Genomic DNA, 12,619 nt, shown 5'->3' with positions numbered 1-12,619 from the left:
TAATCTTTAATCCATGAGAGCTTACTACTTGTGGGGTCACCTGCTTCTCTGGGTTACTTGTTAACCTTGCACCTGTGAGGAGGCCCTCTTGATTAGTAAATTGGTGCTCAGTACTCTTTATGGGTTAGACATTCCAGTACAATGTTCAAGTGTTTTTCGTGGAAAAAAAAAGTGTTTAATGCAGTAACCTTGATTAAAAAAATTTTTTTTTGGTGGTGATGTTCACATAATACTAGAGGTAGTAAAGTTTCTTTGGAAAGATGTCTTTTGAAACCAGGTGTTTGGCTTTACGCATTGATTACCTCCCCTAATTCCAGACTCTAGTTTCGAGAACTTTTTTGCTCATGTATCTGTTGTTTCAGGTGTGATCTTTCTGTATAGATGTGTGGTTCAGGTCACTCACCCTTACACAGAAGACCAGATGATTACCTTCCATTCCTGTCCACAGGGGAATAGAGAGGGTTCATGTGGCAGTTTAGAAAGAAGATGTTTTGCCCCCATTCAGCACAGGGACAGAATGGGAAAAAAGTGTCCCTAAAGGATTTCATTAATTGTGCAGAGGCCTGACTTTTCAACATTTTGCTAAGGCCTGTGAAAATGAAACAAAGGAGAATGTTAAGTACAAAAGATAAATGCCAAATTAATTTTTATTTTGGGAGTAGATGTCTTCTAGAACTTACTGTGTGTTAAATTTTATGCCACTTCTATTGCCTTTATTGTAACTCTGTTTATCCCACATCTTAATTAATTGTCCACATCTGGCCAAACAGCTTTTGGGAATACAGCCCTCCATGGGTGGAAAGGGATGACTGCACGGCACCATTCTGTATGGTTATGGTTCAGAAGCTGTCTACAGGCCTAGAAAACAGGCCTTGGGAGTATATTACAACCTAATCGATAACATGGAGTTTCATACTTCCCCTTACGCATGAGAAGTCGTCTGCTACACAGTCTTTGTGACAATAGTTGCTATTTAGAGAAATGTATTTGTAGATCACGGAGCAGAGCCATTAATTACAGCAGTTCAAAGATTTAAAAGTTGAACACAATTTGAATTTACCACTGGGTCAGATTCTGCTAGTTATCCGCCAAAGAATATTTTTGGTTGAGGAAAAGCACCTCGAGTGCAGTAGTTTTATAAAAGATATTTTCATGTGGCGTATGTTCATTGATAGGTACAACATACTTCTGTCTCCAGGCCAAAGCTAGAGAGCCATTTGGAAGATTGCCATTTTCCTGGAACGAAGGTAAACGTTTGATGGCTTTACTGTTGATCTATGAAATGTAAAGTCAGATGAAAGACTATTTTATCTTTTATTTTCATATGAAAATAGATTTTAAATAACATCCAAAAATAAAATTTGACACTATAAATGAAGAAGGGCTTGAGTACATTTTTTTTCTTTGTAGCTGTAGATTTTACCAGTTTATAGCCTCAAATTTGCTATTAAAATCACTGGTTTTACAGCAACACGTTTCAAAGGTAAAAAAAACGAACCCCCCAGCCATCCAGGTTTAAACCGTATACAAGTCTTCATATGTACGTGGGATTTACAGAAACCCCGGCGTTCACAGCACAGTGAGCTAAGCTACAGTGGAGGGTGCCGCGTCCGAGTTCGCCGCATCTGGGGCGAAACCAAGCGGCATTCCAGTTCTGCAGTGAGGTAGTAGAGAAGGGATTTCTTCAGAGATTTCCTCATCCGGCTGAGCAGTTCTTTTCCTGCAGGACTACAAAGAGGATGCATTCTTGCAACAGTAAAAACAAGTCTTCGATGAACAGAACTAAGTGACAGCACAAAGGCTAACAGGTAAAACACGTACTTGAGTACCTCTTCAGAAAAATATTTTGAGATGAGCCCCTATACAAAATTATCAGGAGTAAAGTTAAAAGGCTACTTGACTGTAGGATAAGCTAGGATTCAGGATGTTCCAACTGAAAGTGGTAGTTAAAAGAACTGTAACATGTACCCGGTGAGCAGGAAGCTGGGGATGGTGTCAGTGTCGGTAGCTGTCTAATAATTGTGACGGACCTTGTAGAACTTGGAAGGAGCTCTGAAAAGAAGGGAGATGAAAAGACAGCTCAGAAGCCAGCCCCTAACTCCAGCCTAGTTTAGGCTTTCATCCCACATACCTGGATTATGACCCCCGACTCCAAAAGAATTCTAGCAATCTCCCCTCTACCCACTGCGCCTCTAACACCTCCATTACTCTCCTGCATCCGGAGTGCCTGAACTCTCCAGGCTGCCACCCTCAGCTGATGAGTGAACCTGGCACCCAACCCTCCATGTACTCATCTTCCATGACTCTGGGCTGTCTTACCCCTAAACCCACCTTCTTTCCAATACTCAGTGCCTCTGACACTCTCTTAAGACCTGCCCTGAGGTCCATGACAGTTTGGGCCCGTGCCTGACTTGGTCCTACCATAGAAGGTTTCTAAGGTAATCCTACTCAAATCTTGGGTCTGCTGCTGCTGAGCTGTGTGCCTCCAAAAGAGGCAGCTGTTCCTGAATGTTCTTCTGGCTCAGCCATACAGTCTACTGCTCTGTGGTAGTGACAGATGAGCCCCGAAGTCCTGGTTTCATCTTTTGCTGTGACATTTTTCATTTTACACAATTTCTTCATCTATTAAAGGGATACTTCCTACCTCCTAGGATACAAAGACTACATGAGATAATACAAAGTGCTTAGTACATGCACACAATAGGCACTCAAAAATGGCAGCTATTATCTATCTCTGGGTCCCTACTGACCAATTCCATGAGTCTATTTCATGTTCCTCCTACTAAATGACTGTTAACCTTGTCGAGGTCTCACACAGAAAGCCTCTGGGAACTTCAGGGGTTGTAGAGACCCTGGGCTATGAGGTCTGAGTTCCAACCTTTGCTGAGGAGGAACAGTAGGCACAGCCAGTCATCCTTCCCCGAGCCACAGGGAGACGGACAGGCTAAACCAGGACTCACGCTGGCCTCACAGCCTAAATGCTCTACAGACGGAGGAGATAACAAGGAAACCCACCAGTGGAGGACATCATGAGAATTCGCTACGTCCCTGATAGGTCATCCAGTCTCCAATTTTAGGCCATTCCCTAAGCCATCACCTTATCCTCTTTCTAGGTCTACCAACCAACCCACTCCAGTTTGCCCAGGGACCATTTTTGAAAGAGCAAATCTGTATTAAGTCTTCCAGAGACCTGAAGATGGCATTTGTGGCCCCCTGAGTCTCCTCTATCTAGATTATGGACCCCAAAGCTTTCGGGGACTTTCCATGTCTAGAACAGAGCTTCCTCTTACCTGGCTTGGTCCAGGCTGAGAGTCCTCGGCAAGGGAAGACTCCATCTGAGACATCCCGGGTGACGACGTGGAGTCTCCAGAAGTGCTAGTGACCAATTCCCCTAACGCGTCCACTTGTCTTCTCAAGCTGTGTAACGTGCCCTCCGTCTGCCGCTTCCCCTTAATCAACACTTCCGCTTGCTTGGACATACAGTGTCGGAGCTGGGCCTGAAAGCGTTGCGGTAAAACGTAGGGTTTTACACAGAAGAAAAGAACTCAGTAGCTTCCTCATGCTTAACACTTGATGGGCAAATCTGATTATCATAAATTAGGAATAGCTGCTGAAAATGCTCTTATCCTAAAAAAAAATAAAAATAAAAAAGGGAAACGTAGGCGGTGCTGGTGGCTGCTCTCTGCGCGCAGACTTTACCATGCTGTGCTGCCATCAACCGGCCCCCTCCGCTCAACCTCTTCTCCCCACTGTCACAGTGCTTTGGATTTCCGCATCCCTGTTGAGTCTTTCCAGACTCAACAGAAGACTGGTTTATACTTGGTATCTTCAGTGCCTCTCACAACGTATTCAATCCTCAACCCCACGCGACTTTCCGGCTTGCCCCCGCGCTGTTTCTTTGAAAGGATTCTCTCCAAGTCTACAGCAGCTCTGTCCAACAGAACTTTCTGTGATGATGGGAATGTTCTGTATCTGCTCTGTCCAATAAAGCAGCCACTAGTCACATGTGGCTACTGAGTCACTAAAACTGTGGCAACTGAAGAACTGAATTTTTAACCTGATGTATAATTCCTTTACATTTAAGTAGCCACATGTGGCTGGAGGTTACTGAACATCAAGGACCTCCACTCCCTCAACACGGCACAGGGCTCCCTCTCAGCTCATGCCGTGTAGGGAGCCATTCTCCAAACACATTCTGCCCTTTCGTTCTCCCTCCCTCTCACTTTCCAACTCCCACCCATACTCTTAACCCCCACATCTTTGGGTCAACGCTGATCGCTAAATCCTAGACTCTGAAAGCTGCCTATGGAGGGAGCGGCCCTGGAGGTCTCAGAGGCCTCGAGACTCCACGTGTTCTCAGCCAAACAACTTCCTGTCTGACAGCCAAGCCTACTTTGCCAGTATTCCCCCTCTTTCCCCAACCACTGGCCTGTGACCCCCCTTTTATCACTGGATCTCTATTTTCTGTCCCAAGTCCTTCGGTTCTGTCAGTTTTAGCTGAGGCAAAGCAGCATTACCCAGAACACTGGGCTCAACTCGAGAATTCATGGTTTGAACGCGAACCCCTGCCACTTACTGTGTGATGCCAACTTCTCTGAGCTTCCACCACGTAATCTAGAAAGCTGCCCATGAGGTACCAGAGGGAATGACAGCAGTACGTGGAGGTAAGCAATCTCCCCCCCGTCCTCAACGTGCCAAGAATCTCATACTGTACTGTTTTAAAGGGCAACCTTGAGTCGATCTTCACGGTGACGCAGTCTCTCGCGGAGTGCTTCTCCACGCCAGTGTTCGTCCTTTTTCAGAGGGAAAGGGAAACATCAGAGTCCCCAAATGTTGCTAGCCTTTCCCTCCTCCCGCCCTTTCCCAGTCCCATGTCTGTTTTTCAGCTTATCTGGGGGGAGGCGGAAACAAATTATCCTTCTAACAAAGTCCAGAGAGCCGCAGGATACACCCTTACCATTATGTGAGTCTGGGAAAAATTCAGTTTTTCTTCTAAAGGTGATGGTCTCTCACTCACAGTGAATGGGAAATTCTCTTTCAAGCTTTCCAGCCCTCCTTCTAGGTTTTCATTCCTTTCCAAAATAGCCTCCAGATCTGCTGGTAGTTCTGGAAGAAACTGGTTGAGATTCTTCAGGCTGGTTCTGATTTCATCTTTCACCTCAGATTTAAGTGTTCGCATCGCGTCACTGATTTCCATCTGTCTTCTCTCCAAATCTTTTTGGTTTGTCATCTGAAGAGTGACAGTCAAATACCATTAGGTAAAGTTTGGGACCTACTTGGTATTGAACTGTTTAATGCGTCGTGTACTTATGGAACTTTCCATGTAGGATTAGACTCTCCCAGTCTAAGTGTGACCTGCTCTCAGCCTGGTTACACTACAGGGTATCAGAGCTTTCTCATGGGGTCATTTCTTCCTTCGTAGGGATCTGGGTCTCATAGACATGTTTCTGGCACAAAATCTAACATTTCAACACAGTTCTTTGGGACACAATAAAATTTCAGGCTGAAGAACTGCCATTTTTCTTTCAAAAACATAAGATGCTCGCTGAACTTAAGGGGATTTTAAAAGTACATTTTGAACAAATGCTTTTTTCCTGTAGAGGAGCATTTCTAAATTTTAAGACTAGAAAAACAGATTTGACTTAAAGGTCATTCTTATAATCAGCTTTCACAATTTCCACAAAGAAATACTCTTATTAAAAGAGCTATTTAAGAAACAAAATCTGTCTGAGCCCAGCGGGGAGGGAGCATGCCTATCGAGCCTTCTCTGCCCCGGGCGGCCAGCGGGGGCTCCCGGGCACGCACCTGTTTCTTGAGCTCCGTGTACTCATGCTGCATCTGGTTGAGCTCCTTCATCAGGCGCCTGGCCCGCTCGTGGTTGTCCTGGGCCACCTGTTCGATCGTCGCCATCTCCTTCTGCATGCAGCTGTTCTCCTGCTTTTGCTCCTAGCGCCGGAGGAGGGACATGACTGGGCTCTGGCACGTGGAGCCGTGCGCTGCTGGCTTACACACTCACTAGCTCCGTAACTCCACTTCCCATGGGGGCTCTAGCTGTAACATGGGATAACACTACCGGCCTTCTCTAGCGGCTGTGGTAGAGCTGGAGTACTACATGGTCAGAGTCCGTTAGCCCAGAGTCTGAATCCTGGCCCCGCAAACGTTACCTTTGATAATATGTTACTTTCCTTTCCTGAGCCTTCATTACTCGTCCGCAACAGGAACAGCAGCCACCATCACAGAGCTACCCGGAGGATGAAAACCTAGACACTTCCATGCTATCTATACAGTCATGGTGCCAATCACTAGTGGTAAGCGTGTCCCCCTCTGGGAAACACACACCCATTCACACAACAGGGCTGCATCAGTTCCTCCAGAGGGTGTTAGAAAAATCCATTCCTGCGACAGTCTCTACCGCTGCCCGTCTGCCTCCACCCACTATAGACTGTTGTGGACTTCAGAGTATCCCCTCCCCAAATTTTTATCCCAAATGTATTTTAGGGATAAAAGCATGGTAGACCGAGATCCTTGGTTTTAGGATAATGATGAATTAAAGCTAATGTTGACTGAAAAGGGCAGGAGGAGAAAAACCCGTGAGCAGTGACTGCAGCTGGGCAAACGTGTTCAGCCTTCTTGCCCCCAGACCACTGCAGCCCCCGCCAGCGGAGGCGTGAGCAGAGGCTCCTTGCTGAGCGCGCGCGCGTGCGCTCTGCTTCGTGCTGGCACTGCCTGTTCACGTGACCATCTCCCCAGCCAGCCGGCCTCCTCTAGGCCACAGCCCAGACTCCCGCAAAACCCACCATCAGCTTCAAGATCACACCGTGCATCCATACACCAAAAACAACAGCTGAGTTAGGGACTGGGCTGCCAGGTGATCTGTTTTCTCCACACTGAAGCTGTTTTGTTTAAAAATGTAAACGCGTTATTTCCTCGTAAGCCGCCGGGGCACTGGGTACTCACCAGAAGGTTTTTCTCCAGCTGGCTCCGCTGGATCCTCAGTGCTTCCTTCAGGCTGGCAACCTGCTTCTCGGCTTGCTTTCTTTCTGTCAAGAACTGGTTCCGTAAGAGGCTGAAGTCTGCCCTCATAGAGTCCGTCTCTTTTTGGAGAGCCTGCAGCTCACTTGACTTTTCCAATAACTGCTGTTCCCGTTCTGAAAGCTGTCGCTCTGCAATGAGCATTTTCAGTCGTTCAGCCAGAGGCCCTGGGCCGGCCGTGGGCAGGGTGCGTAATGACACGCCACCCACTCAGGCATCACTGGGTCTTCCAAGTCCCCCGACCCACATCAGAGGCCCAGGAAAAGGCCCTAAGGAAGGTGCCTCCTGACCAAACTGGGTCCCAGAGGGCCAGATTCCAAAGTGACAGACAGCTATTGTCTTCCCTTTGAGTGTCAGAGACCAGTGAGAATAAGCAGCAATCATGAGGCGCAGGAGACACGGAATGGATGGCCGAAATGCTTTTTATACACCTGGATTTTAATAAAGGGAAGTGTACCCGTACTCTTCCTTCACGGGAGGCAGTGCGGTGGAAAGAACATGGAAGCTGGAGTGGCATGAGCCCTGTTTTATACTGGAGGCGCCTACTTCCTGGTGTTCAATGGGAATCTTTTTTTTTTTTTTTTTTAAAGATTTTATTTATTTATTTGACAGAGATAGAGAGCCAGCGAGAGAGGGAACACAAGCAGGGGGAGTGGGAGAGGAAGAAGCAGGCTCATAGCGGAGGAGCATGATGTGGGGCTTGATCCCAGAATGCTGGAATCACGCCCTGAGCCGAAGGCAGACGCTTAACTGCTATGCCACCCAGGCGCCCCTCAATGGGAATCTTGTATGCAAACACATAGTACACAGGGAGTACTCAATAAATAATGCTTATAAAGAACAGTGACGGTTAAAATAGATTTTTCTAACCACGCTCTCTGGAGTAACACCCTATCCAGATTTCACTTTCACATGTCTGGTGTGGTCAGACTCAGCACATCCGGTAAGTTTCATTTTCACAATGAAATGGCTGGTCTGGATGTATCAAGAGTCGGGCCGGGGGGAGGGAGTAATAACCCTTTCACCAAGTCCACCTGAGAGAGAACAATTTCTGAGCATTATTAAACCCTGAAGCCTAAGAAAGAAAAAAATCATTTACTGATGTGGAAACAATCATTTATCCTGGGACTGACACACGGCTCAAGAGAGAGCAAACAGACCCAAAAGCAAACACCTGTATTATGTCAAATTTGGACACAAGCAGAATTGTTAATATTGTTTTTTGATTGGTGAGATGAAACGGATCATCGTTTCCAAAGCTCCAAATAGTGTACTTTGTAGAAAGCCTTTAGAGTGCCTTCTGGAACTTCTTTGCCTTAACTGCTCTCTTCCTCGAGGCGGCATTCTCAAAGACGGCAATATGGTCAAGTAAAAAGATCTCACAGTCTCAGGATCAAATCCCATCTCCATAAAGACAAATGCCCTGTGTCTCTGAGCCTGTTGTCACCTCTCATGGGGCTAGCAGGATCCAATGGGGCATCTCCTCCACGCCACGCGCCTCCCGACCCCCTTCTAGGCCTCGGCCGGGCTCTGGGTCTCCTCTAAACACCTGGCAAGACCACCAGCGCCGCCCCCCTCCCGGAGCGCCATGTTCGGGAACACATACTGGTCTGGGAGAGCGTTTTCTCCAGGGTCTCACTCCACCTTTCCTCTTCCTGCAAGGTCCTGACACGCTCCTCAGCCACCAGCAGCTTCGAGAGCACCTGGTCCAGCTTGCCTTTCTGCTCGCCCAGTTCCCTCTCCAGCTGCTGCTGCTGCTCCTTCAGAGCCACTTTCCTGGCTTCTAACTTCTTTTCTTCATATTCTCGCTCTTTCTGGAGTCTCTGAAACATCTTAATAGAGAACCACAGTCATAAAATAACAAATACAGCGTGTCCCAGATGAGGGAACCTTCATGGACACCAGCCAGGTTCCAGTTCCAGAGAAAGTAGCAACAGCCCACAGTGAGACAGTGAGCTCCCTTCACATGGGTGATCGTGCTGGGGCCGCAAAGCTATTTGGCCAGCACGTGAGGAGGGCACTCATGCAGCCGGTGGCATGGGGCCAGCAAGATTCTTTACAGGACCCGTGTTCTGGTCTTAATGGTCCACAAATATTAATACTGAGAGAGTCAAAGCGTTGGTGTAAAATCCTCCCAGTTACACAGGGCAGTTAAGGGCACTAGTCCTATGGGCGACCCTTCTGCACAGCCACCGGCCGGGAAAAGCTCACCCCAGTGACAAAGTGTTTCCTTTTCTGTAAAATCAAAAATGTGTAGTACCATTTCTTGTTGGGTCAGCTTAGCCTTGTTTTCCTCAATCTCATTCCGAAGCTCTTGGAGCTGTTGCTGCTTTGTCTCCCCTTCTTTCCGGCAGTCTTCAAACTTCTTCATCCATTCACCGATGTCCTTCTCGAGCCTGTTCTGTTCACTGAGCAGCACGTCCTTATGCTTGGTGGTGTGAAGCACGTCCTTTATGTGAAAGAACAAACAGAAACTACTAGTAAAGCCATCTGCTCTAGGGCTGGTGAGTGCCCCTCCTGAGATCCAGCAAGTCTGACAAATTAAACATGTAAGTCCCACATCCTTTATTATCTCAGCAAACTCATTTAAGGCACCCAGAACGCAATTTAACATCAGCTTTCCTCTTTTTAGTGTCTAAGAAGTAAGAGGACAGGAGGTGTCACAACCTAAGAGACCCAGTTCTTCCGAACTTTAGTTGCTTCGTCACTGAGGTGGGAATAAACAACACCCACCTCACAAGATCGCTACGAAGATTAAGGACAGCTGCGAATAAGGCTTAATTCGCATTGAAAATGAACCTGAAGTCATGGTTTTGTTACTATCTGAAATATTTATGTGGGTTGAAAAACTCAGAAAATAATAAATTCTTCTTTCTGCAAGGAACCCAAATTAAACCTTTTTGAAAAAGTTACTCTATTTCTAACAACACAGAAAATATTCATTAGAGCCCATGTAAGAATATTTTAAAGATGGAGTACTTTAAGTTTTATACATCTTAGAAACACAGAATCATGGGGCTCCTGGGTGGCACAGCGGTTAAGCGTCTGCCTTCGGCTCAGGGCGTGATCCCGGCGTTGTGGGATCAAGCCCCACATCAGGCTCTTCCGCTATGAGCCTGCTTCTTCCTCTCCCACTCCCCCTGCTTGTGTTCCCTCTCTCGCTGGCTGTCTCTATCGCTGTCAAATAAATAAATAAAATCTTTAAAAAATAAATAAATAAAAAAAGAAACACAGAATCATAAAGACAGATGGAAGAATTCAGATGTCTAATCCAATCCCTCGTTTACATGGTGGAAACTGAGGCCCAGAACTTGCTTGAGGTTCTTTGAAACTATTATAGCACTATTCTCATAGGACAACACTCAATTATCTTTAAGAAGACTATCGAGGTATAAGGGTCAAGAATCAGCTCTACCAAACATCTGACAAGATACAGGCCCAGCTACTCTGAAGTCGGCAGCCACCCTGCAGCTCAATGAGTGACCAAGTCTGAGCCCAGCCTGTGGGGCCCTGTCTGTGCCATGGATAAGAGACAGTCCATCTGGTGCCTGAAGCCCCCAGAGGGGCTGGCTGAGGGTTTAGGCTCTGGTCTAGCCACCACCTTATTATCTTTGAGTAAAACTTTGAATCAAGAGTTCTAGGGCTAAAATAAATGAGAAAATCACTGCTCTGCACCTTAAGTCTTGTGTATATATGTTTGTGTGTCATAAATGGTCCTATGGGACCTGCTGGTATGAAAAGGAACCAACCTACTTGATTTGTTTTTTTAACCAATTGTCTGCATGCCTTCAGGATACTATTAAATCACATTTGTTATGCTTACCTGTTTTGCTAGGTTCAAATGGTCTTGGACCTCAGCTAGTTCCTTCTGTAATGAGTTTACTGCTTCTTGTTTTTCTACAGAAGTAACATTTACATAACATAAATACACTTATTTTCCAAATTCCCATCAGCACCTCCCCCCCCCCCGAAAGTAGAGTGGAAGTGAATATAAACTTATTTCTGTTAAATGCCATACCATCTTATTAAAAGGTCAAAAGAGTGAGTTAACACACACAACCTATATCTGGGCTTGGAGCTCAGGTTTTTAGATTTACATGTTCAAAACCTCACAATAAAAAAAAATGTATAGATAATACCTAGTGTTGATGACGTGCATGGTTTAAAAATGGATACCTTCCACACTGCTGGGAGAAATGTAAATTTGGTACAACCTTAAAGGGAGACAATCTGGGAAGAGATTCTGTATGTGTGCGGGCTGTGTCACTTACTAGCTGTATGACCTTGAGGAAGTTACTTCTCACTTGAGTAAGTCATAAGGAAACTAAGCTTAAGCTTCCTCATCTGTAAATGGGTGAAAGAGTTTCTATCTCATAAAAATGTTACAAGGATTAAATGAAGAAATGCATATAAAATACTTGCATCATGTCTGAGACACAGTAAGTGCTCAACAAATACGTTGTTAGCTAGATTATTTAGTAACTTCTAATCACGGATGTTTACAAAATTTTGGTAATAAAGGTATTATCTGCATCTTTTTTGTTTTAAAACTACACACACATACACACACATCCCAAGGAAAAATCTGGAAGGATATTTACCACACTGTTAATAGGAATTACCTCTGAGGGGTGAGGTCAATGGTAATTTTTATTCCATCTTTTTGCTTGTTTTTAAATTGTTCTTTAAGGAACATGAACTAATTTTTTTTTAAACAGCATTACTGAGATACAATTCACATATCAAGCGTTTCACTAATTTTAAAGTATGCAATTCATTGGCTTAAGGATATTCACAGAGTTGTGCAAACACCACCACAATCTAATCTTAGAACACTTCCGTCACTTCTAAAATAAACCCCATGCCCATTAGCATGAATTATTTCTATAATAAGAAAAGCAAACAATTAAAAGAAGAACCCGGAGGCGGGACCAAGGGGCAAAGCCAGTTTACATCTCGAATGGCCAAGTGTTGGACACCAGGGTCAGTCCCCATGCAGATGATGTTTGGTAACAGCTCCTTCTGAGGAATAGCTGAGTTCTGGTTTTGTTTTTCAAGACTCCGCGCTTCAGCAAGACATGAAAAAGGGAAGGGGCTATGGAAACGCCTCTGATTCCAGATACGCGGGTAGAAGAGGGCCACCAGGAAACCAAACCCTCCCAGAAGAACGGCCCTCGTCCTCCCCCAGTGGCTGATGGATGAGGAAGGTAAATGTCTGCTCTAAGAAGCAGACAACTGGACAGGCACATTCACGGCAGAGGGCTGACCACGCTGGACTGAATGTGAATGCCTCAACAAGGACGGCTGTGTCCTCACAGACAACGAGGGCGTGCTGGGAATTCCCTCCCCAGGGATCCGCCATGACCGACATGCTGTTCTATAAATGCACGTCTGTCTCCCTACCTTTGTTGTATAGTTTACGAAAGTACTAATACAGTTTTAACAAGGAAATATTTTTAGGTTATAAAACCTGACTTCTCATCTTTGTATAATTACACTCCAAATTTGAAGGAAAATAAAAGGTTGTATATTCCGTAAAAAGAAAAGAAGAACCTAACCGAAGGAGAGAGTTCTCCGCCTCCCCCCC

General features: G+C 45.6%; 1 protein-coding gene across 1 annotated transcript in view; it reads right to left on the bottom strand.

Annotated features, from left to right (window-relative positions):
* Window positions 1-1,295: 1,295 nt before the first annotated feature.
* CNTRL (centriolin) overlaps window positions 1,296-12,619 on the bottom strand; it is a 79,015-nt gene continuing 67,691 nt past the window's right edge. The window contains 10 exon segments of the mRNA XM_034664436.1: window positions 1,296-1,728; window positions 1,969-2,052; window positions 3,291-3,497; window positions 4,731-4,793; window positions 4,958-5,230; window positions 5,806-5,946; window positions 6,958-7,163; window positions 8,639-8,864; window positions 9,293-9,481; window positions 10,856-10,929. Of these exon segments, the coding sequence (XP_034520327.1) occupies window positions 1,996-2,052; window positions 3,291-3,497; window positions 4,731-4,793; window positions 4,958-5,230; window positions 5,806-5,946; window positions 6,958-7,163; window positions 8,639-8,864; window positions 9,293-9,481; window positions 10,856-10,929 (1,436 nt within the window). The 3' untranslated portion in view covers window positions 1,296-1,728; window positions 1,969-1,995.

Source organism: Ailuropoda melanoleuca, chromosome 7 (genome assembly GCF_002007445.2).
Source record: "Ailuropoda melanoleuca isolate Jingjing chromosome 7, ASM200744v2, whole genome shotgun sequence".
Classification (NCBI taxonomy): Eukaryota; Metazoa; Chordata; class Mammalia; order Carnivora; family Ursidae; genus Ailuropoda; species Ailuropoda melanoleuca.
The sequence above is the reverse complement of the archived record's forward strand: the minus strand, read 5'-3'. Positions and strand labels throughout refer to the sequence as shown.